A 27,281-nucleotide genomic window follows, 5' to 3' on the forward strand; every position below is an offset into this window, starting at 1 on the left:
GCCATTATTTTATTTTGGTGAATGGAGTAGTTGTGGACCACTTTCCTGCTTTAAGAGGGCTTAGAAAAGGAGACCCCCTTATCTCCCTTTCTTTTCACATTGATTGCAGATATGTTGGGTAGATTGATCTCTAGAGTGGATGCTAGATCTTTGATTTGTGGTTGGAGAATAAGAAGAAATGAGCTCTCTTTTTGGTTGCAGGTGGACCCCTCCCTGAAATGTAAAAAGCTTGTTCCATTCTACTTCAGTTAGGGGGTTGAAGAAGAGAGGGAAAATTCTGTGGAGATGCGTAAGAGCAGCTATCTGTTGGACAGTTTGGGAGGAAAGGAATCAAAGGACCTTTTGTGGGAAAGAAAGAAATAAGGGTGCCATCATTGAATTAATTTCTATAAGGGTGGCTCGTTGGGCTAAGACTATGAAGCTCTTCGAAAACTATTCAGAAGGAGACATCGCCAGGAAGTGGAAAGAAGTGGTTTGGTCAGCTCCAATGAAGACTTCATCTAACCCAGTTTGGTCTCCTCCAGCTGATGGTAGCAGCAAGGGAAATCCAGGCCCGTCAGGTATAGGGGGAGTTTTCAGGGATGAAGAAGTTCAAATTATTGCCCAAGAGTTGAATATCAGAAAATTAATGGTGGAAGGTGATTCTAAGCTGGTTATCAATTGGCTGCAGAAGGACAATTTCAGTTTGTGGAAATATCTGAATGAGAAAAAGAAAGTTAGACCGTTCACTCAAAACATGGAAATCAAGTTTCAATGGACCAAGAGGAGTGCCAATTCCTTGGCAGATTCATTGGCCAAACAAGGGGTGGGAAGAGTCACTTTTTTCTGGACAATATTGTAAATTGAAATGTACCTTTTGGGAGGGTTAGGAGATTTTACCCCTCCTCTTGTATCTTTTTCTCTTAATATCTTTTAATAAAAGTTTCTGTTATTTATCAAAAAAAAAAAAAAGAAGAAATGAGGTACCAATTACTCATCTACAATTTGTTGATGACACAATCCAGTTCTTTGAAGGGGGAAATATTAAATGGGTGAGGAATATAAAATGAATAGTGAAACTCCCTGCCTTCTGTTCAAATTGGGAATGGCTTCTCTCTTTGTTTGGGTGTAGGTGGAACTCCCTGCCTTCTGTTCAAAGCTTATTCTCCTCTGCTTTTGTTAGATGCTGAAGAAGAGGGGCAGAATTCTATGGCGATGTACAAGGGCAGAAGTTTGCTGGACTCTCTGGGAAGAAAGAAATCAGAGAATATTTGTGGAAAAAGAAAGGAATAGGGAGGTGATAATAGAAGCCATATCCATCAGAGTGGTTCATTGGGTGAAGACATTGAAGCTGTTTAAGGACATTCCAGCAGGTGAATTGATGAGGAAATGGAAGGAAGTTGCTGACTCTGCTCCTTCTAGGTGATTTATGGACAACTCTGGTCCCCACCTTTAAGAGGTTTCATAAAATTGAACTTTGATGGAGGAGGGAAGAAAATGAGGCTGAAAGGGAGGTCCAGGTTGTAGGTCTTTGGAAAAAAGTTTTGAAGGTAGAAGCAAAGTCATTTCTGCTCGAAGAGATGAGGCTGAAAGGGTTGCAGGGTTTGAAGATTAGGGAAGCTAGGAAAGGGATGGTGATGCTAGCAGGGTTAGAAGTGATTCAATTGGTCAAGGAGTTTGTGGAGCAAGCAAGTTACAAGGGCAAGCAAACCAACTGCAAAGAATATCTCTCTGAAGATGGAAGAAAATATGTGATAGAAAGCAAGGTAAACTCTAAAGGGTCTTTCATATCACTAGCATAGTACTTTGGTAAGGGAAAGAAGCAGATTGTCTGCTTCCCAGAGGGAAGGCAGAGTCTTGGATGGAAGGAGATAAGTGGGGCTTTGGGAGAAATCCTGAAATGGAAGATAGGAAATCAAGGAGGAGGTACAACAAAGGAGGAAAAAACAGAGAAAGTAACAGATAACTCTTATACAAGTCAAGATAAGATGGACAAGCAGGAGTTTCTTGTAGTGGCGAATAGTGCAGGGAGACAAAGAATAGGAGTGAATCTAAAGAAAGAAGATTGGGAAAAGAAACATATAGTTGTAGCTAGCTCTTGGGTAAAGGATTGGAAGGCAGTTGCAGATCTGTTAATAGTAAGGCTGAAGCTGAAGAAAACCTTCATTTTAACACCCTTTGAGAAATGTAAGGCAGTGCTGGATTTGCTTGAAGATAGAGTGGAAGTCATGGCCTTAAACATCCAGTCCAATATTGGAAATTTCACAATCTCAAGCTGGCATCCAGGATCAAACTCGAGAGACATCTTTGTAGAAGATGGGGTCCTAGTGAGATTGTTGGGCCTGTCTTTTCACTTGTGGAGGCAAGAAATTGCTGAATCGATTGCAAATTTGTGTGGTGCAACCCTTGATGGTGCTTACTGGGGAGATCTCCACTCTGCAGCTATCAATCTAAGTGGAGTAAAACTAGAGGAGATACCACGGAAAGTGGAATTGAGGGTGGAAGGGCAGGTTGTCTCAGTTTGGCTAGTATCAGCCATTGAAGCTCGGCTTTGGAGAGAGGCACGCCGAGAGGGAGATGAGAAGGTTGAAGAAGAAGCTCTGTGTGGCACTAGAGGATTGGTGGATTCAAATGTAAATGGACCTTGCACCAAAATGGAAGCTAAAGAGCTAGGGAGACCAAAAGACAGGGAACAGGAGGGCTTTCTTAAGCGTGTAGTTGAAGGCAACCAATTGACAGGTAGCTGGACCTATGCATAGGTGGTTTCAGGTTCCAACCAAACAGGATTTAAAATAGGGGAGGGGTTGGCCCAGGTAAAGTCCAAAGCAGTTGGGCCAGTTGTAGGCCTAAACCAGAATGTGTCTAGTAAAGAGGGCTTACAAGTGTCTAAAGATGGGCATATGAAAAAGCCCATTGCCCAAGACTTATCAAGTGGGATGAATGGCAAACTGGCCCAAGTAAGTGGCTTAGACTTAAGTAAGTCATGTGACTCTTTAAAATGTCACATGGTTGAACAGTTGGGAAATAAAGTGGCCCAAGTGAATGACTTAAACTTAAGTCATGTGACTCTTTAAAAGGTCACATGGTTGAACAGTTGGGAGACTCTATAGACAAGAAGAATGGTCTATCACTTTCCTCATCGAGCTGTTCTATTGGGTGGTGCAATTCTAGAGCAGCTTTAGCCAGAAATAGCTTGCTGCAATGGGTGCCGGCTAAGGTTTTAAACAGGATTTCACTGGATAGGCAGAATCCCAGATCTGTGTGTCTGTTGGAACCTAGGGAAGAAGGGTGGTCTGATGAAGAGAATAGTGAAAACTCAAATGGGAGTGATACAGAAAGTCTGGCCAGCTTAGATATGCAAGTAAAAGTGAACATGTGGTAAGAGGAAAGCTTCAATACAGAACTTCTGTTCTTAGAAGAGGACTCGATAGGAGGTGGTGATGTCAAAGGGGACTGCGGGAAGTTTAAAGTGACTTCAGGAGCTGGGCTTGTTTCACCTCTTTCAACTGAGGGAGTCATTCTAAATACAACATCAAACCTTGAAAACGAAGTGACTGATACCACGTGCTTGATAAAGAACAAAGAGGGCCATATACAACCCCTGATTTGATGCTGTTTTAGGAATTGGAGAAGTTAAAAACTACTGAGAGTGATTTGGTCAGTAGGGGTGTTATTATGGAATCAAATGGGGAACAACCTAACCAAGTGATGGACAAAGAGCAAGATTTTGGTGAGCTGGTAGGAGATGTTCACTACCAGCCAGTCTTTGAGGACCAACTCAGAGAAGCTACAAAGCCTCAGGAGTTCGCCAAAAGAGAATTCTTTGGCAGGAAGAGCTTTCCAACCTATAGTTGTCATTGTGGAATTCGGTTTACCCCAGAGTCCTGGTGTATGAGCTGAGAGGGAAACCCTTCACTCTTCCGCTGATCCTGTCCTGGCTTCCACCCAAGGTATGGCTGTGACTTTCCATTTTGGTACTAACTCCTTGTCTTTTGTCTCTGTCCCAGACTCCCAGCCAGCCACATTGCCACATCCGCATCCTATTGACGGGGTGAATTATGGAGGGAAAATAGTTTCACAGGAAGAAGAGGAGGTGGGAAAGAAAATTTGGAAGCTGATAGAAACTTTTCTGGAAGAAATGAAAAAGGAAAGAAGCTGAAACAAGAAGTTGGGGTAAGATTCTAGAGGATGAGAGAGCAATTGGAAACGTGCAGACAGGGGAGGTAGAGAAAGAGGTGAGTAATGAGGAAGAGGAGGGAGGAGGACCAAATGAAACTAATAAGGAGGACTCGGTTGCACAGTTTGTTGAGCAAATGGGCTGTAAAATAAAGGATCCAAATGAGTTGAAGGTATTTTTGAGGGAAGGAAAGGTAGAGAGAAAACCAAGGAAGAGGAAGTTGAGTGAGTCAGAAAGGCTAAGGCGAGATATAGAAGAAGACAAGGAGTTCAGTGAGAGAAAGGGCAGAAGAAGAGGGACCAATTGAAAAGAGGACAAGTAAGGGTTTCTTTAGAAAGTGGTGATGAAGATTCTCAGTTGGAATGTTAGGGGGTTGGGGGGGCTAGGAAAAGGCTGATTCAGGAGTCTAAGTTGATGGAGTTTGATAGGAGATGGGCTAGATCGGTGTGGAAAGTAAGGGGCATCAATTGGGCTTTTTGTCCTACGTGGGGAAGGTCAGGAGATTTAGTGACAATGTGGAAAGAAGAGGTTTTTGAGGGAGTGGAGAAGCTGATTGGGAAGTTTACTGTTCCTATCAAGTTAAGACACAGGGCAGATGGATTTGAGTGCGTATCAACTAATGTGTATGGGACAACTGGTCATAGAGAAAGAAGTGAACTTTGGGAGGAATTAGGAGACACTAGAGGACTTTGGAAAGGCCCTTGGTGTTTAGGAGGAGATTTTAGTGTCATTAGATTCACAGAGGAGACTAATAGGGTGAGGAGAGGCGGTAACACTAGCATGAGAAGGTTTAACAGCTTCATAAATAGTTTTGAGTTGAAAGAGTTCCTATTGCTACATGGTCTATTTACTTGGTCCAATCTCCAAGAGAACCCTATATGCTCTAAGTTGGATAGATTTTTATCCACAGTAGATTGGGATGAGCACTGGGGGACTATTATTTCTAGAGCATTGCCTAGGGTAACATCAGATCATTGGCCTATTACCTTAATGAGAGAGGATCTTGGTACTAGAGGGCCCATTCCTTTCAGATTTGAGAACATGTGGCTATCTCACCCTGGGTTTATTGAGTTGGTGGAATGACACTAACCCAAGTTCTATTTGGGAGGGGATGAAATTTCATTGGAAGTTGAGGGAGTTAAAAAGGAAGATTAAGGATGGAATATTCTACAGTTTGGAAGGATTGAAGAGAGAAAACATGAAGTGATCAATCAGATTGAGGAGTTGGATGCAAAGAAAGGGGAGGCAATTTTGAAGTGAGAGACAACCAAGAAAGATGGAAGCTCAGGAAGTAACTAGAAGACATCCTATTTAAAGAGGAAGTTAGCTGGAGGCAAAAGTCTAGACATAAGTGGGTGAAAGAAGGTGATAGAAACACCAAATATTTTCATGCAATGGCCAATGGTAGAAGAAGGAAAAATCTGATTTCTAAATTGGAGATAGATGGGGTGTCAATATCTCAATAGGATGAGATTGCTAGGGCCTTTGTGAAGCATTTTAAGTCCTTATTTTGAAGGCCTTTAAACTAGAGAATCTGGGTGGAAGGGTTAGATTGGCCAAAATAGTCCGAGCAGAAGAAGATGTGGCTTGAAAGAAATTTTGAGTTGGAGGAAATAAGGGAAGTAGTTTTTTCAATGGATTGAGCTAAAGCACTAGGACCGGATGGCTTTACCATGGATTTTTGACCAAGACTGTTGGGAGATATTAAAGGAGGATATCCTTAAAGTGTTTTTTGAATTTTCCCAGAGGGGAGTAATAAATCCGGGGCTGAACTCAACTTTTATTGCTTTGGTCCCAAAGAAAGTGGGAGCAAGTCATCTAAGAGACTTTAGACCCATCAGTTTGGTTAGTAGCTTGTATAAAATCATTGCGAAGGTCTTGTCTAGAAGAATTAGAGAGGTGCTTCCGGAGCTAATCTTACAGAATCAAGGGGCTTTTGGTGGAAATAGGTAGATTGTGGATCAAATTCTAATTGCCAATGAGTGTGTGGAGGATATGCGGAGAGCAAGGAGGAAAGGGATTTTGTGCAAATTGGATTTAGAGAAGGCTTACGATATGGTTGATTGGTCTTTTTTGGTGCAAGTGTTGGATGTCATTGGTTTTGGGGAGAAGTGGTGTAAATAGATCCTGGGTTGTATGAAGACTTGTCATTACTCCATCTTGGTAAATGGAAAGGTAGTGGATCACTTCCCGGCTATTAGGGGAATTAGACAAGGGGATCCCCTCTCTCCATTTCTTTTCACCTTGATCGCTGAAGTGTGGGAGGCTAATTGAGAAAGCAGATTCAAGAAGTCTTATGAGGGGATGGAGAGTTGGAAAAGACAACATTCCTATCACTCACAGTTTGCTGATGATACAATTTTATTTTGTGAGGGGGAGGATGTGAGATGGGCCAAAAACTTGAAGTTGGTGATTCAAGTGTTTGAACAAATGTCAAATATGAAGGTGAACTTCGATAAGAGCTGTGTGGTGGGAATCAATATGGAAGAAAGAGCTATATTGGAGAGGGCTGAAGCTTTGGGTTGTACGCTGTCTCAATGGCCGTTAAACTATTTGGGGATGCCCTTAGGGGATAACCCAAGGAAAGAGAGCTTTTGGAGCCCTGTAATTGATAGATTTGCTAAGAAGCTAGCCACTTGGAAGAATAACTATTTATCTCTGGGTGGCAGAATTACTTTGATCAAGTCTATACTAGCTAGTTTGCTTGTGTATTACTTATCGGTTTTTAGGATCCAAGTGAAGATAAGTAGGAGTTTGGAGAAGTTAATGAGAGACTTCTTGTGGGAACCAGGGGAGGAGAGGAAGGATCACAGGGTGAATTGGGAACTAGTCTCTAAGAGTAGGGGTGGCAGAGGGTTAGGTTTAGGTAACATTTGGAGGAAAAATGAAGCCTTGTTTGGGAAATGGTTGTGGAGGTTGGGAGGTGAGAGGGATAAACTGTGGACAAGGGTAATTTTAAGTATTCACGGTCAAGTAGATGATGGCTAGGACACTAGGACTTTGGCAAGGTCTGTTGGTGCCTCTCCTTGGAAATCTATACATGCCATTCTTCCTTTTTGCAGCACATCAGGTATGACCTCTGCTCTGGGAATCAGGTAAAGTTTTGGGAGCACATTTGGGTGGGTGAGATACCTTTGAAGGACTAATTCCCTTCCTTGTTTTCACTCTCCCGATTTAAGGGCAAGGTTGTGTCCAGTTTTCTAGTTCCTTCTCAATCTAATTTTGGGTTTGATTGGTATCTGGGGCTTAGAAGAGGCTTAAGGGATGTAGAGGTTGAAAATGCCATGAGTCTGGTTCAGATCTTAGACCGGGTGGTGTTGGATCCCTTTGAGAGGGATAAGAGACTGTGGACCCTAACTCCCTCTAGAACCTTCACTTGTGCCTCTTTCTTCAAGTCCCTATTGCCTTCATCCAGTCCATTTGCACAAAATTTTCCAGTTAGAGATGTTTGGGGTGAGCTGATCCCTCCAAGGATTGGAGCCTTTTGTTGGGAATTCTTTGCAAGGCTAATGGTGAAAGCTCCTACCACTTATTAGTTTCTTGCCCCTTTGCTACTGATCTTTGGGAATGGTTTCTTTCCTCTTTTGGTTGCAGGTGGACCACACCGCCAAACATTCAAAGTTTGTTTAGCCCCTCATTCTTTGGTTGGCCAAACAAAAGGGGCAATGTGGAGATGTGTGAGGGCTGCTGTTTGTTGGATTCTTTGGAAGGAAATGAACACCAGAATTTTCTCTGAAATTGAAAGAAGTAAAGAATGCCTTACTGAAGTAGTAACAGTGAGGGTGGTACATTGGCTGAAATCATTGGACCTGTTTGTTGATATTTCTACGGATATGTTGCTTAATAGCTGGTTGGAGGTGGCAAATTCTGCTCCTGCTCGCTCTTTAGTTTGTCCTGTGTGGTCACCACCAGGAAGTGGACTTATAAAGCTAAACTTTGATGGAAGTAGTGAAGGAAATCCAGGTCCATCAGGTCTAGGAGGGGTTTTCAGAGATGAGGGTGGGAAGGTGCTCGCTTTGTATTCAGGTTCCATTGGGTTTGGAGACTCTCTCAAAGCTGAGGTCTATGCAGTACTGGAGGGTATAAGGAAGTCTAAGGAACTGAATATACAAAAGTTAGTCGTTGAAGGGGACTCAAAGCTGGTCTTAAGTTTGTTACAAGAAGGTAGTGGACTTTGGAAATATGTTAATGAGAGGAGGGAGATTAAGTGGCTAACTAGAGGACTGGAAATCAAGTTCCAGTGGGTCAAGAGAACAGCAAATGCATTTGCTGATGCTTTGGCAAAGCAGGGGGTGGGAAGGGATAAAATGTTTTGGGCTGTTCTGTAAATTTTTCCTTTTTGTTATCTTCCCGGAGAGAGTTAAGCCTGTTTATCTCTCTTTGGAGCACTGTAACTAAATTCTTTTAATCTAATGAATTCCAGTTATTGATAAAAAAAAAGAACTTTGATAGTAGCAGTGAAGGCAACCTGGGACCTTCTGGTATTGGAGGAGTTTTCAGAAATGAGGAAGGAAAAATTATTGCTCCATTTTCTGGTCCAATAGGGGTGGGTGATGCTCTAAGAGCTGAAATACTAGCTGCCATGGAAGGAATTCAGAAAGCAAAGGACCTGAATATAAGCTCATTATGTCATTCTCCACAATGTCCCAACATTTCTTGTATTAGATTGCATCCCAAATTTCCTTCTCAAAGGGTATCTTGAGGTCTTTTAATGGAGCTTCTAAAAGTCTCCGGAAGTCCAGACCATCTAACATAGGCCTTCTTTTGCATATTTCATTATAAGGATTCTTATAGAAGCTGGTAACATCTTCTTTGATCTCATCTGTGTCTTCAAAAAGGTGTCCGTTATTAGCAATCCCTCTGATTGTATCGTGTTTGCTTCTGACTTTGGCCATTTGATGGAAAAGAGGTCTTTCCGTCACCTTCTTTCAGCCATTTAAGTGTAGCCTGTTGTCTCTGTTTGATTTCTTCCTTGTATTGCTAGCTTAGATAACACCACTTTCACATTTGCTCAACTCACCCTATCATTACATATTTTTTGGTAATAAAATAAAAATTTTGTTAAAAAACTGAGTAAATATTACAAGGAAAGTGACTAGAGGGCACCAAAAAGGAAACCCTGCAAAAGAAACTACACCTAAACCCATACACCCACAATAGACCAACTGCAAAACCAATCACCCAGGCTAGCCACTTCCCCACCCATCCCAACAATGCCACCCTATTCCAAACCAAGTTTAACATGCAACATATACTAAAAAAAGAAGCCCCAAAACAAAGTAAGAAAGCAGGCCTAATCGAAATAAACTTTACTTCCTCACATATTCTTCTCTTTTGTGAATATTTGAATTTGTTTTGAGTTAATTCTCTAGCTTGCTGGCCCATGTAATCCTGACACCTCCGTGGAACTCCAGCTTGCTTGGATTTTATCGTCAAAACCCTCCTACTTGAATGAGTAGTTTTTGAAATGAAAAAGGCTTGGATTTTTGAAATCTGAGTAGAGTGCTACCTACCAGCTTTAGAGGGGTGTGGTATGGGGAGCACTTCTTGTTGAGTAGCTGGGACCTGTGAAGTGATCCTACAGAACTAGAGGAGATCAAGAAGTGGTTGAGCTTTTCCATAATTGGGTCTTCACCAGTTTATCTTATTGACAAAAGCTGCAAAACTTTCATGCCTGAGTAATTCATGTACCTCCCTTATTCTTGTGGGTGAAATTGCTTCCAGTGCACCATGGAAGTGTCAAGTGTCCACCTTCTCCTTACATTGTCCAACTCCTCCCACAAGAGGGCATGATTATTCTCATCATTAGTGCCGTAGACAGAGGAAACCATCTTCAAGTTTCACTTCAATCAAAACAGAATACTCTCCAGTCCTGTGGATGACCTTAGTTACTTTGCTACTGTCCCAAACAACCAGCACCACTGGCATGCCTGAGAGTGGGTTTATGGGACCAATCAAAAGGTTTTTGACTCCAAACACTGGATGGTGGGGGAGTTAATGTGCTACATCTTTGTCTCCTGTATCATTTAAATGTTTGTCTTCCATTTCTCATACATGGTAACTATTCACAATTTAATGTCTCTCCGAGCATAGCTTGATAACATTTATATTCGATATCATGAGAAAAATTCTGATTAATATCCACCTCTTCTTCCCCTGTGATTGGTATTCGTGCTTCTAGCCTTGTTGTGTAGCCCCAAGTCGAACAGTGATTTTTTGTTCTTTCTGTCTTTGCCCTTGCTATGGTGCAAATTCCATTTCATTGCCTTCCAAAGTTCTGCACTGAATAACCATTAGGAATTCTGTTCTCAATATTGCCTTATAGATAACTCAACAAACAGTGAATTGTTTCTAGTCTTTTCTGATGTGTCTAATTGAAGGAAAGTTAGTGAATCAACACCTTTTTTATTTTTCTGCTTTCTGGAGCAGCTAGATGCTGCAATTTTTATCATATTTGAGGTAGATTGGGGTGTGCCAACAAGCTTGATGTGGCTTTTAAAAATTTCGTGGGCATGGGGCCTGAAAAAACAAAGAAAAATTGCATGGAGAACGGATTGTCACTATGCCAAAGTAACTTGGAGACAGAAGTGTGAGGGATTTCAACAATAAATCTAGCTCTTTCTGGATTCAGGATGAATTAATTTTACATTTTTCTCTGTGCTGGGATCAATGTGGATTTCTGGAGTGGAAACTAAACTAAATTTGTTGCAAACTGAATTCTGTGAGGTTAAATGGCACCTTCCATTATAAATTTCAAAATCCATAAAGACTCAAAATTTATGCTTATTTTTTGAGGCTTCTAATTTGCTCCATTATGGAAATTGGAATTAGATCCATATGTTGTAATTCAGAACATGCAAAAGTGATGTAATTTGGAAACCTATGGACTTGGTTTGCTCAATTCCTTGTCCATTTTTTTGATCAAAAAATTCATTGTCCATTTTGATTTACACCTTAATCCAAACATAACCTAAAGGAAGGCTAGTGGGTTTTAATTTTCAAGTTATCCATAATACATTGCTTGGGTATCCAGGTCATTAAGTCTCCTTAGGCATATTGCTGCATGCCAGCTTCTAGAAAATAAAAGTAAACTCGTGGTTAATTTGTAAAGTCTTCTTTGTGATGTTTACTTTTAGATTTGCCAGCCTTTTGCTCATTGTCATTGTTTCTTGCTTTCCACCCTTTGGATGGCGGGGATCTTGTTCTCTTTTATGCTTGAATAAAATTTATTCTCTGTTGCTACAAGAAATTTTCCCTTTTCTTATGGCATTGTCCAAGAGTTTCAAAAGCCAAAAATCTTTTCATTGAATTCAGCTTGGTGCATCATCAGTGTGTGTAACAAGAAGTTCTATTTCAAGTGATATGCGTTTGCATGTTGTCCATGTGTCAGCATGCTAGACCCACTAGTTTTGAGGTGGGTTTATAACACTGTTGATCTCTCCTTTTTGTGCTGGTTGAGTTTTTATTAAACTTTGCTGAATGAAGTTCTTGTATATGGCCTTCTCATCCTTGGAACCATTCATGTAGTCCGAAGGACCTTGTAAAGTTTGATTCTGTCAATCTCCTTATTAGTGGTCCATTTTGCCAAATCCTTTCTTTTCTATCTTTTAATTTTTAGTAGTAGAATAAATGATCAAAAACAAATTTTTAGTTGTAGAATATTATATAATTTTACTGTGTTATAAGTGTGTTGTTGGAACTTTGGAAATTCAGAATTGTGATTAAGGGATGATGGGGATGGCCCATGGTTACTGCGACATCACATTTCTAGTGGTTAGGTCTTTATCAGCTACAGTGGACATATCATTTGGCTCGTCCCAAATTGGCTAATTCATTAGCTGATAGCCTGGTTCAAGCTGGAGCTGGTAGTGTGAGTTACATTGACATTGAGTAACTGCCATGTTTTTTCTGTTATCATATCTTATGGTTTTACTTCTTGTTCTGAGAGTGTTTTCAACATGTCATTAACCTTGACTGTTGGAATGACCCAGTCACAATCCTGGTTTGAATCAACCTCTAGACCATCATATTACAGAAGCCGTTGGTTGAGTCAATGACCCATGGACCTGGACAGTGAACAGTTCACCAAGCTGACCTGTTCAATGGGTCACTTGTTTTATATTATTTTTAATTATTTTGAATTTTTTATTTTTATAATGATGACATCAGGGGTTGACCTAGATGGCTGAACTGCTGGCCCATTGACCCAGAGGATAGATGGTTCAACCTTCAGGCCAGGTTTAAAACACTGGCTCAGAGTGATCTTAATGTGAACATGCAATCTTCTTGTTTCTAAAGTGTTTCTTTTACTTCTCTCATTGATTCATTTGAAGCTTTTCAGTTACCAATCAAAACATCCCATTTGTTACCAAAAAATCAAAACATTTCATTGGTGGTGTATTAATGCTTACTTTGAATTAATGTTCTCATTGCCACAGATCCAAAATGAAGGATATTATTTGCAGTTGGGAGCAAAAGATGCCTTGTTGAATGCTCTTCTTCTGGCAGCAAAAAGATTTAGTACAGGACCTCCACAGGTGTTGTGTAACTTGCAACACATTCTAATTTTGATAATATGTAACTAATGAACAGGAATGAGTACTAGGTTTTGGTTGTACTTCTTGTGATGGTTCAATGAGTTGATAATGCCCAAGTAGTATCTGATTTTGTGTGTTTTATTTCTTTTTTTTTAACCATTTTTTTTTCTATGCATAGCAGCTCTTAACACAAATCTGTCTTGCACTGTCGGCTCTTGCCCTTCGTGCGGTAGAACATAAGAAGCCTATTGAGCAACTTTTTTGCAGTCTCCAGAGCCTGCAAAATCAGGACAATGGGAATATTGCTGTTTTAGAGATGCTTACAGTTCTGCCTGAAGAAGTTGTCGAGGACCAAAACAGTGATTTTAACATTAGTTCATCTCGTAGATACCAGTATGGAGAAGAGGTTCAGGAGCTTCATCTAAAAGTGTCATTTTCTGATTCAATTTCAAGATAGTGTCTTCTTTTCTCTTTCTTTTCTTTTCTATAAAATGCTTGCCCTACTCCTCCTTTCTGCCTTTATTGTATATTGATACCATTTTGTCATGGCTTGATCAGCTTCTCTCGCATACTCCCATGGTGCTTGATTTCTTACTTCATCAATCAGAGCAAAGGGTTGATGATGGCATTCATCTTAATGAGAGGAACCGGAAAATTTTGCGATGCTTGCTGAGTTGGGTAAGATGATTTCAGAATGCACAGTGGTGCCCCTTTTAATTTGGACTACATCAGTGTATTGTTGTACAGTTTTTGTCCTCTATTATGTTTATTTTAGTATTCCCAGATGCCTGGTTCATTTTTTACATTTAATTTATCCAGACTATACCTTTTCCATATGAAAAAACAAAATTTGAAATAGTAGTGTCTTTAAATATCAAGATTTTAGTTACTCTTCTAAGTTGCTACAGTTATGGTTTTAACTGAACCTCAGATTCGTGCTGGGTGCTTCTCAGAAATTCCACCCTCTTCAGTACCAGCACATCCACTTCTTAGTTTTGTCTTCAATTCTTTGCAGGTATACCTTTTTTACATTATACTAATAGTTTCTTTACCTTAGTTTCCGTCTTGTATCTCATTCTATTTCTTGGTGTAGGCTTCATCATCTTTTGACTTGGCCATTGAAGTTCTCGTTGAGCTTGTGAGTAGACATGAGGTATGGGTTTCCATATCTGCTTATTCATATCCCTATCCATACATAGGGGTGCAACTTGGGTGGGCTTGGGTTGAATTCTTGTTAAAATTTGATTTGGCCTGGCCTGAATCCCTAGCCCAAAGCAGTGCAAATGTTAACTCGGGCCAACCCAAGTTGCATCTCTATCCATACAACAAATACATATGCATAATGTATATACTAAGAGTGGTATACATGTATATGCATATATGGATCCTATTTTCTTGATTTAATGACAATTTGGAATGCTTAAAACATATAATTTACTCATAGCATTCAAAGACCCTGTACTTCTTTATGGAAAATTGAGTGGGTGATCATGATGTTTTTTGGAGTTTTCCTCATTTTGGGAACCTTGATAATTTAGAAGCACCAAGATTAAACAAAACACACAAGCAAACAAATAAATGTTGACACTTGTGATTCGGCATTTGGTGAACCTCGGTAATGAGGAAGAAAAGATACTAGAGCAGAACTATTAGCATTACTGCAAGGGCTGAGATTATGGTTTCTCTCAATACAGAAACATACTGGTAGGAGGAGATTCCAAGGTGATGGTGAGATAAATGGGCACCGAGTTGGACGCAAAAGTCAAGATAATTGAAAGGAGAGTGGAGCACTAAGTTTTTTACTCAAATGGGAGAAGGAAGAATTTGATCACAAGGTTTGTAGTAAATGTAGCTCAAACTTAAGATATGGGGGTAATTAGAGGGAATTACATTCACATTTCAAGGCCCTATATAGTCTCTCAAATCTTAGGAAGACCCCTTTTTTTGATAAGCAACAGATAACTTAGGAAGACCCATTTTAGAAGTAGTATGGGGTATGATTCCGCTAGAGGTTGCTAGGAATTTTTTTTTTTGATCAATAACACTTTCATTAATTCATCAGTAGAAAATTTACAAGTGGAAGACAAACACACTTGTCTTCCAAAAGTCACAAAGAACTTCAAGAAAGGAAAAAATACAAAGATACAAAAGACACTACCGTTACAGCTTAGCCCAAAACAAAGAATCCCTTTCTGCCCCTTGTTTTGCTAAACCGTCAGCTAAGGAATTAGCCGATCTTTTAATCCAACATGTCTTAACTTCCATCTCCCGCACCAGCCATTTGAATTTCCTCTTCTCATTATTATACTTCCATAAAGCATTTTGATCTTTAGTCAGCCACCCTATCACCACTTCTGAATCCCCTTCAATTATAAGTTTCCTGATGTTCAATTCCTTAGCTTTCCGGGCTCCTTCCATAACTGCACATATCTCAGCTCTAAGGGAGTCACCCACTCCAATTGGGCCTGAGAACATAGCAGAGATGACCCCATTATCATCTCTAAAAACACCCCCGATCCCCGATTGTCCCGGGTTTCCCCTACTGCATCCATCAAAGTTTAATTTCAAGAATCCACTTGGTGGGGGGGGGGTCCAAGCCACACTTATTACTGACTTGGTCTGCGTGCAATTTGCAATTTCACCCTACTTCCTCAACATGTCATCCACAGTGTAATCTGTGAATATTTCCAAAGATTTCAGCTACTGTACCGCCCTAAAGTGTATGATAGCCCTCAGATCTGCTGGCCCTCTCTGAGTTTCTGAGAATATCCTGGAGTTTCTTTCTTCCCACAGTGTCCAACATACTGCAGCCCTTAGTCCTCTCCACATTGTCCTTCCCCTTTTTAATCGCCACCTGAAAAAGGAAGGGGAGAAAAGGCCCTGCATGTCTGATGGGGGATTCCAGCTGCATCCAAATAAGGATAAAGCCCAATCCCACAATGACCTCGCGAAGTGGCAAGACACCATTAGGTGAAAACCAGTCTCCCCATCTGCTTTACACAGAACACACCACTGAGGTGACAAGCAAGTATTGGGTCTCTTCTTTTGGAGTAGATCACCAGTGTTGATTCTTTCCAGATAGGCTTCCCAACAAAAACTACCAACCCTAGGACTGGTGGACTGACTTAAGACTTTGAAGAACGAAGCACAAGAGAAAATGCCATTGGGGGTAGGTGTCCAAATTCTAGAATCCGCCCTAGTGGGGTCTAAGGCAACGTTATCAAGAAGTGCAAGAAGGCTCGAAATACAGTTGAAGTCTGAGTCCCTCAAATCCCTTCTTAAACCCAAGTTCCACCCAATCCCAGAAATGGAAGAGGACGGGGTGGTGAAAGACGAGATCAGCTCATTTTTCAAATCAGAAAGGGCATACAAAGACGGAAACTGATCCTTTAGAGGGGCGCTCCCCACCCAGGTTTGTTTCCAAAACTTTATGGAGTTACCGGAATTCAAGTCATACCTGATATTAGGAATGAAAACTGGTAGCAGGTCATGAATGGCTTTCCAAGGAGAATTGCTTGTGATCCTAGCTCTGATTCCAATGCCCCATCCATTGTGCTCCAGCCCATGAGTACTTGCCATTATTCTAGCCCATAGCTTCTCCTTCTCCAAAGGAAACCTCCACAACCACTTCCCCAACAGAGTCATATTCCTTCTCCTAATACTCCCAAGCCCCAAGCCACCACACGACTTACTCCTACACACTATTTCCCCGCTAACTCTATGATCCCTCTTCTCTTCTCCTGGCTCCCACAGGAAATCTTTCATTATCTTCTCTAATCTGTTAGCAATCTTCACTGGGATTTTAAACACCAACATGAAAAAGATGGGTAAGTTAGCAAGCGTGACCTTAATTAGTGTAATTCTCCCACCAAGAGAGAGCTAGTTTTTTTTCCAGGATACCAATCTTTTTTCAAACCTTTCCATCACCGGGTTCCATAAACTCTCTCTCTTGGGATTATCACCTAATGCTAAGTAGTTCAGAGGCCATCCCGAAACTTCACACCCCAACACTTCAGCACTCTCCCTGATCTCTCCCTCCTCCAAATTCACCCCCACTACACAATTTTTCCCAAGGTTAACCTTCAAATTGGACATTTGCTCAAACAGTTGTATCGCCGACTTTAAATTCCTGATAAACCTCACATTACCACCTTCACAAAACATAATCGTGTCATCAGCAAACTGTAAGTGAGTGAGGGGGGTTTCCACCCTCCCAACCCTCCAACCTCTAATGAGCCCCCCTAGAATCTGCTCTGTGAATCAGTTTCCCCAAAACTCCGCAATTAAAATGAACAAGAAAGGAGAAAGGGGGTCTCCTTGTCTTATACCCCTACTGGCTAGAAAGAAATCTACCACTGTCTCATTCACTAGCACTGAATAATGACAATTCCGGACACAGCCCATGATCCACTTACACCATCTAGCCCCAAACCCGAATTTAGTTAAAACTTTCCTCAAGAACTCCCAATCCACCAAGTCATAAGCCTTTTCCAGGTCCAGCTTACAGACCGCTCCCTTCTTCTTATCCCTCTTAAAGTTCTCCACACTCTCATTAGCAATTAAAATCTGGTCTGTAATTTGTCTTCCACTCACAAAAGCTCTTTGATAGTGTGCAATGATATCTGGCAGTACCTTATTCAGCCTCAAAGACAACACTTTTGCAATGATCTTATACAAGCTATTAACCAAGCTTATTGGCCTAAAATCCTTCGGGTGGGATGCATCTTTCTTTTTTGGAATTAAGGCTATAAAAGTAGAGTTCACACCCGGATTGACAATTCCTCTCCTGAAAAACTCCTCAAACACCCGCAAGAGATCATCTTTCAAGATATCCCAACAATCCTGATAAAAAGCCATTGTAAACCCATCCGGTCCTGGAGCTTTTGTTCTATCCATAGAGAACACAACCTCCTTGATCTCTTCTATATTAAAGCTTCTTTCCATCATTCTCCTGTTCTCCACCCCTACATCTGGCCAATCCAAACCTTCTACCTACACCCTTCTACTCACAGGCCTTCTTAGAATAGATTTAAAGTGCTCCACACAGGTCCTGGCAATCTTCTCTTGCTGTACTAACTCAACTCCATCTACTACCAATTTGGAGATAAAGTTCTTCCTTCTCCTGCCATCTGCTAGAGAGTGGAAATACCTAGTGTTTCTATCTCCCTCTTGCAACCATTTACACCGAGATTTTTGCCTCCAGCTAATTTCCTCCTTGTACAGGCAGTCCTCTAACTGTCTTCTCAATTCTCTCCTGAGGACATTGTCTTCCTCTCCAAATTCTCCTCTTTCCTCTTTAAAGTCAAGGCTTTCAATCTTCTTCATCAAGTCTCACTTCCTTTCTTCTGTCCTCCCGAACTCCATCAAATTCCACTCCTTGATTCTTGCTTTCAAGAATTGTAGTTTCTTATGGAATCTCATCCCCTCCCACTCCACCGACGGGTTACACTCATGCCACCACTCCCTCACTTTGTTAGGAAACCCTGGATGAAGTAACCACATATTTTCAAATCTAAAGGGGGTAGGACCTCCACACCTTCTTTCCTCCTTACATAACACTATGGGCCAGTGATCCGAGGTCACCCTTGGGAGAGCTCTAGCATCCAAGGTTCCCCAATGTTCTTCCCAATCCAAAGAGAACAGGAATCTATCCAACTTTGAGCAAATGGGTCTAGATTGGAGATTTGACCATGTAAATGCCTTATGTGCTAGGGGAATTTCTTTAAGCTCAAAGGCATCCACAAAACTGTTAAACTTCCTCATGCTTTTTGTCACCCTTTGGTTAATCTTATTGGACTCTTCCGAGAATCTAATCACATTGAAATCCCCACCCATGCACCAAGGCCCATCCCACAACCCTCTAATATCAGCCAGTTCCTCCCATAGCTCCTTTTTCTCTCTGTAGTCATTCGGTCCGTAAACATTTGTGAGCACCCACATATAATCATCCTCTTGCTGCTTAAACTTCATGGAAACCAAGTACTTTCCGATCAACTCCTCCAGACCTTCAACCACATCCCTCTTCCACATTGTTACAATCCCCCCAGAAGCACCCCACGATGGAGCCGCCACCCAGCTAATCCCCCTGGCTTTCCATACACTCCTTGCCCATTTGTCATTAAACTCCATTCTCTTCGACTCTTGCAACAACACAATGTCTGGGTCATACCGTCTTATTACCTCTTTTATTGTTGCTCTCTTCTTCGCACTCCCAATTCCCCTCACATTCCAACTAAGAATCTTCATTCCGTTTCTTTTTACAAACCCCTTGCCACTTACCCGCTACTTTCCCCCTTTCCTTCTATCTCCTTTTACCTCGAGCTTCTTGTCTCCTTCTACATCTCTCTTTAGTCTCTCTACTTCACTCAACCTCCTCTTCTTTGTTATGATCTACATCTTCCTCTTCTGTAAACTTTCTTTCAACTCGTTCAAATATTCCAGCCTACAGCCCAACTTCCCTACAAATTCTGCTATCATGTCTTCTCTCACCGATTCCACCACCCCTACCCTTCCTACAGAATCCCCTTCATCTCTGTCCACCTGCCTTTCCTTCCTCTCCTCTAGTTCCACCTCAGTTCTTTCCTCTCCAACCTTCCTCCCATTAATGCTACCTCCCTCCTTCCTTGCTTTCTCCCCGTAATCCTCTCCATCTCTACCCTCATTCCTTTCCCTCCTCTCCACTAACCCCTCCTTTCTTCCTTCCTCCCCTTCCCTTCTCCAAATCAGCTTCCCTTCCACGTCCTTAAACACTCTTTCAATGATTTCCCACACTTTTCCACTCTTATACCTTTCTTCCCGCACCTTCCCACAATCCTTCCTTCCCCTCTCCCCGTCCTCAGAGAGCCCGCCTACTAGCTCGGTTGCACATTCATGGGCAACAGGACATGGTACAGGAACGGAATCTGGAACCAAAGACACAGGAGACACATTAGTAGCACAAACCGAAATCACATGGTTACTTGGGACTGATGGACAAGCTAGAATAGGACTGCTCCCGGCCTCCTTCTCTTGTTCCGGAGGTTGGTAAACAATTATCTTCCTGAGTTGGTTGGGAAGTACTTCTGTCCTTTGGTCAACCTGGTGATCTTTCCACTCTACCCTTGGGTCACCCCTAGATGGCGTATTCCTGCTCTGCTTCCAGTTCACCCGGTTTTCCCCTTCTGATAAACCTTGCGCACTCTGTGGTATTGGGAATGAGATAAGCCGATTGCAGTCTTCACCTTGGAATAATCTTGCAATATTCCACCCTTCCATATCACCTCCAGCACAGCTGCCTTCATCGTTTACACTGCCCACGCTAGAGCCATCAACAGAAAGGTCCTCCGATTCATCATCGCCTTCACCGCACTGCACCCATCCTTCAAACTTCTCTTTCTTCTCTTCAGTTCTTTTCCTAGTGAAACTTGGCTTCTGCCTCTCTGAGAAGCCTCGCACGGGGCTAAGCTCCTTCAAGCTTCGTCGAGAGACCCACTGTAACGCTCTCTTCTTTTTTGGTTTCCGGCGCTGCGCGCAATCCCCCTTTTGGCTCGCGATTGGGGACAATGATAGACCGTAACCGATGTCTATCATAGTCGAAGCCCCAGTCACGTGTTTCTTTAAAGGCTCACACGCCTTTTTAACAAGCTGGGTCGGGCCCGCTAACCTGTTTGGGCCTTTAAACATACCATTAGCAGCCCACATGGGCTTTTGCTTTTGGCAAGGGTTGGAGGATTCAAACAAGAAAAGTACTTTCACTAAAATGGAAAAACATTTGCTGGAGAAACAAAAGGGTAGCAGGCAGGCGGTGGGATTTTCGCGTGTGGAAGAAGTGAACAGTCTGGAGGGTGGCCACATGGGCTTTGAATCCTCCAACCCTTGCCTCTTTCCAGAGCATCGATTCAGTGGATGAAGCCAGCCACACCGAGTAGCAATGCCTTTCGACTAGCACCTCTATCTTCCGAGGAATCTCCTCAGGTTTTACTCCATTCAATAAAATTGAAGCTGAACGAAGGTCTCCCCAAAATGCACCTCCTAGTGATCCTCCACACATCAAAGCAATGGCTTCAGCAGTTTCTTGCTTCCACAAGTGAAAGGGAAGACCTAAAAGACGCACCAACACTCCATCTTCAACAAAGAAATCTTTGGAGTTTGATCCCGGACACCATCTTGATACTGTGAAATTTCCAAGTTTAGCTTGGATATTTAAAGCGTCAACTTCTACTCTGTTCTCAAGCAGATCCAGCAAAGCCTTGTCCTTCTCAAAAGGTGTTAAAATAAATGTGCTCTTCAACTTTAAACTTGCTGTTAACAGATCTGCAACTTTCCTCCAGTCAAGAATGGGAGCTGAAGCTTTAACTATCAGTTTTCTTTCCCAATCACCTCTCTGTATGTTTACTCCCATTCTGTAATTACCTGCCCCAGCTATCACTACAAGATTCTCTTGCTTAATATTGTTCACCATACTACTAGAACTGCTTATCTTCCTTTTTACTATTGCCTCTCTTTTAGCACTCAGGAGTTTCAGCAGTTCACATAAGGCTCCATGAACTGCCTTCCAGCTCTGATTCTTCCTTCCTTCTGGAAAGCAGATCATCTGCTTTCTACCCTTGCCAAAAAATTCTGTCAAGGAGATAAAATAACCTTTAAGGTTTCTCTTACACTCTACAACAAACCTTCTTCCAGTTTCTGAGAGAAGCTCTTTCCAACTATTTTGCTTGCCTTTGTTACTTGCACCTTCCACAAACTCTTTGAGCCCTTCAATTACCCCCAACCCTTCTAACAGCACCATCCCTCTCTTTGCTTCCCTGATTTTCAAGCTCAGCTGACCATTTAATCTCAGTTCCTCAAATAGGAGCTCCTTAGATTCAATCTTCAAAGCTTTTTTCCAACGGCCTACCTCCACAAATTCTCCCATCTCAGTTCCTCACTCTCTCACCCTCTCAGCAACCTTCTCTTTGCTTCACCCTCTCACCCTCTCACCATCTCAGACAATGGCAACAGATGAAAACACAGCTCCTCACCCTCTCACCCTCTCACCCTCTCACCCTCTCACCCTCTCACCAGCTCAGACAATGGTAACAGATGAAAACACAGTTCCTCACCCTCTCACCCTAGAGGTTGCTAGGAAATTGGAAGAACCATTCTTGGAAGAATAAATTAGAAGGGCTGTTTTGGGATGTGTGGTGACAAAGCTTTTGGTAACAGATGGCTTATTGATGGCCTTTTCTCATGAGTGTCGGATGTGGTCAAAGAAGATTGAAAAAGAGTTTCTGATGATTTTTTTTGAAAGGTAAAGTGGGGAAAATGTATGAATGGTTTTGAGGATCCACTTTCGAAGATGTGGAGCAGAAGGAGATCCCCTATTGAGGAAATTTAATGAATTCATAGACATGTGTGAATTGAAGGAGATCCCCCTATTGTAGACTAGTTTCACTTGGTCCAACTTTCAATAAAACCCATTGTGCTCAAAACTGGATGGATTTTTGTTTAGTATAGGATGGGGAAATGATTGGGAAGGTTTGGTTTCTAGAGCATTGCCTAGAGTCACATCGGATCTCCACCCCATTAGATTAGGATCAGAAAATTTTTACATGGTCTTACTCCTTTTAGATTTGAAAATATGTGGTTTACACATCTGGATTTTGTTTGTAGAGCAGAGGAATGGTGGAAGGAGGGTTCAAGGGGGGTAAGGTGTGAGGGAATCAAATTCCATAAGAAACTGCAAAGATTGAGATCTAAAATAAAAGACTGGAATAGGGGTCGTTTTGGAAGATTAGAAGAAAGGAAGCTTACTCCCATATCTTAGGTTGAAGAATTGAACAATTTGGAGAGTGGGAGAAACCTTAATGTGGAAGAAAGGGAATTGAGATGGAAATTAAAGAAAGAATTGGAGGAAGTCCTTGATAGAGAGGGTATCCATTGTTAACTTTAGTGCCATATCTGTTGGCAAATTATGATTGCTAATTACCATTTTTTTTGATTGGCTACATGAATCCTGTTCTGCCATTCTGTTCTGTTTAGTGTTATATCCATTGTTAAATCATGAGTGCTTAAATCATTTCTTACTATTTCAGCCAATGTCCTTTCTGGTATGTCCCTTGTCCTTTTAGCCCCTTCAACTTGCAACAGATTGCTTCTTCTTATGGGTGCTGTAGATGGCTCTCTGTATACATAGTAAATTCATCTTGATCTACTTTGTGTCATTTTATCACTTATTGGAGCCACCCCTAGGTTTCTTTGAATGACTTCATTTACATCCTATCTTTTCTAGTTTTTCCACTCGTCCATCTCAGCATACACATTTCTGCCACACTCATTTTTTGGACACGTTTCTTGATTGCCCAACACTTTGCTCCATGCAGCTTAAGTTGCCTTATAACCATTTTATAGAATTTTCCTTTTAACCTAAATGGTATTTGCCTATCACATAATACTCTTTATGCACCCCTCCCTTTTGCCTCTCACTGACAAACTCTCCAGTTTGATGGCAGCTATAGAAGCCTAAGTAATCAAAGGGGTGAAGCTGGTATTCAAAGTTGGATTCTAAGAGCTAATGGTGATCTGATCTCGGCCTTTTGTGGGTTGATTGGTGTACCACTAGTATGAGGAGGTTCAATGAGGTTATAAATGCTTTGGAATTGAAGGAGATCCCGATGTCACATAGTAAATTCACTTGGTCAAATTTGCAATCAAACCCAACTTGTTCCAAGTTGGATAGATTTTTGTTTACAGTGGATTGGGAAGAGCATTGAGGGGAGTTGGTATAAAGGGCCTTGCTTAGGGTTACCTCAGATCACTGGCCAATTTTGATTTGCAAAGAAGAAATTCGAGGGAGAGGACTGGCCTTGTTTAGGTTTGAGAACATGTGGTTGAAACGCCCATGGTTTATAGAGAAGAGCAAGGATTGGTAGATAGAGTATAATCCAGATGACATTTGGGAGGGTATGAAATTCCATAGGAAGCTGAAGGGGTTAAAAGCTAAAATAAAAAATTGGAACACCCACCAACTTGGCAGACTAGAAGAAAGGAAGCAATAGTTGTTTCAAATAGAGTCTTTGGATTCCAAGGAAGGGGAAGGAAATTTCGAGGAAAATGATAGGGTTGAAAGATGTGCACTAAGAAAGCAACTGGAGGACATCCTATTTAAAGAAGAAATCAGTTGGAGGCAGAAGTCAAGATGTTTGTGGTTAAAGGAAGGAGATAGAAATACGAGATTTTTTCATGCAATGGCAAATGCCAGGAGAAACAGGAATTGTATCTCCAAACTTAAGGTTAATGGAGCATATGACTCAACATAGGGAAATAGCTAGGGCCTTTGTGGATCATTTCAAATCTATTTTCTGACGACCCTTAGGCAGGAGAATATGTCTAAAAGGATTGGAATGGCCAAGGATTTTGGGAGAAGCTGTACTTTGTCTCATTAATAAAATTTCTGTTACTGATAAAAAAGAACAGATTCTACTGAAGCTGACTAGTGTTTGAGGAGTTCTGCTGCGCCTCATTGCCCTTTGGTGGTGGTGGAAGGAGACTCTAGGAATGCGATCTGATGGATGAATAACTCAAAAAATAGCCCTTGGAGATTTAATTGTGCTCTCAATGAGATCAAAGAGATTACTCCTTTTATAATCTTTTTTTTGGGGAGGGGGGTTGACTTTTTTGTGGTGTTGCTCTCTAGTTTGTACATCTGTCAGGTACACCTTTCCCTATCTCTTTTTGCAGTGACAGCAATGAGATCAAAGAGATTACTCCTTTTATAATCATTGTTTTTTGGGGGAGGGGTTTGACTTTTTTGTGGTGTTGCCATCAGGAAACATCCAGGACCATGGGACCTCCTCTTGAACATGTTTAGTCAGCTCATCTACGATTAGTGCAACTAGATAAGGAGTAAGTGCTGGTAGACTGACTGATACTAAACCTTGAGGAGCTGGTATTAGTAAAATTGGTTACAAGAGAAAGGTGTCTGGTCACTAGCCTTGCCAATGAAAGATAATCATTGGGTGGAGGATTGTTTCTGTTCATATTTCAAAAAGAGGAAGAAGGTTGAGAAATTTTAAGGTGAGAATCATCACAGAGACGACTTGAATTTTGCCTGGATCTTTGCTCTTCTTTGGCAGGATGTCCCAGGAATTATTTCTTTTTCAAGTTAGTTTGGATCAACATTGCAGGTATTCCTTTTAATGCATGGTTTTATCAGACACTTGGAGAAATTGATTAGGGTTGAGGATTTGTTAAAATTTGAATGGGCCTGTCCTGAGGGCTTGAGCCCAATGCAGTGTAAATTCTTAAAACCGGGTATACAACTTGCACCCCTATAAATTGGGAATGTGTTTGGTCACTTCAAGGTGGTGGATCAAAGAAACCTTTAATGGGTGCTTCTAAGTCAATTTTAGATTAAATTCCAAATAGATGCTGATTTGATTTATACCAGTGAAACATATGATCTGTGGATTTTAATTGAAGGAGAGGATTTTTGTATTGGCTTGATTGATCAATATGACTCATCTTCAGTTTGGTGAGAGGTAGATGATGTGCTTATCCAAGAGGAAAATTTTGAGGAGTGTCAATTAGATCAGTCCATATGATGGTAGTATTCAATGCTAGGGAGGCTGGCTTTTGTCTCGTAGACAGGTTTGATCTTAAAGCAAGATTAAGGGTGAGGATTTGGACGATGCTATTGGAGTGGATTATTTGAGTAGGCTGTCCACTGTGAAGGTTTATTTTGAAGTCTCAATTGGTAAACCATGGCTTGATTTGGTCTGCTTACCCAGGAGGACAATTTTGAGGAGTGGCAATGAGATCAGTCCATAAGATGGTAGTTTTCGATGCTACGGAGACTAACTTTTGTCTCATAGCCAGGTTTCATCTTCAAGCATGACTGAGGACGACGATTTGAACGGTGCTATTGGAGTAGATTGTTTGAGTAGGCTGTCCATTGTGAAGGTTTGTTTTGAAGTAACCATGGCTTGATTTGGTGAAAGGTAGATGATGTGGTTACCCAGGAGGAGGCTTTTGAGTGGTGATAAGATCAGTCCATATGATGGTTGCGTTTGATGCTACGGAGTCTAACATTTGTCTCATAGCCAGGTTTCGTCTTCAAGCAAGATTGAGGGTGACGATTTTGATGGTGATATTGGAATAGATTGTTTGAGTAGGCTGTCCATTGTGAAGGTTTGTTTTGAAGTCTCAATTAGTAAACCAGGGCTTGGTTTGAGCTTTAAAAAGTCAGTTGCTCAAGGCGATGGGTTTGAGATTAATTATGTTGGAAATATTACACCTTGCTTTCTTCAGGTGCATATGCCTTGCTTTGCATCTTGCAGCTTGTGCGCTAGAAGGTCCTTGCACTTTCATCTCTTGCTTATACAACATTGTGTTGGCTGGCACTCTGAGAATCAAATGTACCCTGAGCCAAACGAATCAGACGTATACCAAGCACATACCATTATGGGTGGATCTAGGTGGGTTTGCCATTTAACCTGCCCTATTGACACCCTTCATTTCAGAAGGTGTCATGTTCTCTTAAGATTAGTTTTTGATCATGGAATTGATGGCATTTTTTCATATTAATTTATTGCTCAAGACTCAGATGTCCTTAAGTGTTTTGTTCCCTTAGTGGAAAAACTGATATGCTTGAACCCAGTAAAATAGCTAGGGACTGTGCTTATTTTCAGGTCTTTTTATATGCTTTGAACTGTTTTTGATTTTGTAGGGGCTACCCCAGGTTTTACTATACAGAGTCCAGTTCCTTAAAGAGGCACTTCTCCTACCGGCTCTTACTAGTGGAGATGAGAAAGTTATTAGTGGTCTTGCATGCTTGATGTCGGAAATTGGGCAGGCTGTAAGTTTTGAATATTTTCAATCTGGAATTTGAGTTTTATCTTTTGCTTTATATCTTCCCTTTTTAAACTCTTTACTTGTCTACTAGCAATGAACCTTTGTTTCCTAAATAAATGACTGCTGTTTACATTAATAAAAGAAATTCTGAAATGTATTAAATTTGATCAAATATCTCTAAGATTGGATTTATTCTTTACTTTTTTTGTCTAATTCATTTTACTGGTTACATTAGGCTCCGGCGTTGATTGTTGAAGCAAGTACTGAAGCACTTGTGCTTGCAGATGCACTTTTGAGGTAGCATCCACTTGCTATTATTTTATGCTCTAATGAATTTTCTTCAACATCTTCTGCAGTATTTTCTCAGTGGTTCTATAATCACATTCTAAGTATAAATAAAAGGTTGATTGTATCTGTGCGAGACAGTTATGCATGCATAGAACTGTGTTATAGTAAATAAATGTGTTTTCACTTTTGCAGTTGTGTAGCTTTTCCAAGTGAAGACTGGGAGATTGCTGATTCAACATTACAATTCTGGTATGCTTCTGGTTAGAAGTTTTGTACTTCATTTTTCCTGGCACATAGTATGCATTTTTTATCTTTGTTTAATGAATTGTTTTAGTAGGCAGGATATCATGGGCCAACTTTTTGAAAAAAATGTGGTCATACTAGTTGGCATCTATAGGATTATGCTGGGATATGAAAAATAAATTGTAGAACTTGATATGAATTTCAAGAAACCTTTACATGTCACTCTAACGTTAATGACTTAACTGGCC

At 41.2% G+C, this 27,281-nt stretch overlaps 1 protein-coding gene across 4 annotated transcripts in view; it reads left to right on the forward strand.

Annotated features, from left to right (window-relative positions):
- Window positions 1-27,281, forward strand: part of LOC104591940 (ARM repeat superfamily protein) — a 123,143-nt gene that overhangs the window by 12,174 nt on the left and 83,688 nt on the right. For 2 of the 4 annotated variants that reach the window (XR_016085523.1, XM_010251101.3), the window contains exons 2-9: window positions 12,595-12,693; window positions 12,875-13,099; window positions 13,252-13,371; window positions 13,625-13,708; window positions 13,787-13,846; window positions 26,378-26,506; window positions 26,738-26,799; window positions 26,983-27,039. Coding sequence is in view for 2 of the 4 variants with exons in the window: in XM_010251101.3 (XP_010249403.1) it covers window positions 12,595-12,693; window positions 12,875-13,099; window positions 13,252-13,371; window positions 13,625-13,708; window positions 13,787-13,846; window positions 26,378-26,506; window positions 26,738-26,799; window positions 26,983-27,039 (836 nt within the window). In the remaining 2 variants the exon portion in view is untranslated. Of the gene's footprint in view, window positions 1-12,594; window positions 12,694-12,871; window positions 13,100-13,251; window positions 13,372-13,624; window positions 13,709-13,786; window positions 13,847-26,377; window positions 26,507-26,737; window positions 26,800-26,982; window positions 27,040-27,281 lie in introns of all 4 variants that reach the window. The other 2 variants (XR_016085522.1, XM_010251100.3) reach the window with 1 other exon arrangement.

This window comes from Nelumbo nucifera, chromosome 4 (genome assembly GCF_055504915.1).
Source record: "Nelumbo nucifera cultivar China Antique chromosome 4, China Antique-T2T, whole genome shotgun sequence".
In the NCBI taxonomy this organism is placed as follows: Eukaryota; Viridiplantae; Streptophyta; class Magnoliopsida; order Proteales; family Nelumbonaceae; genus Nelumbo; species Nelumbo nucifera.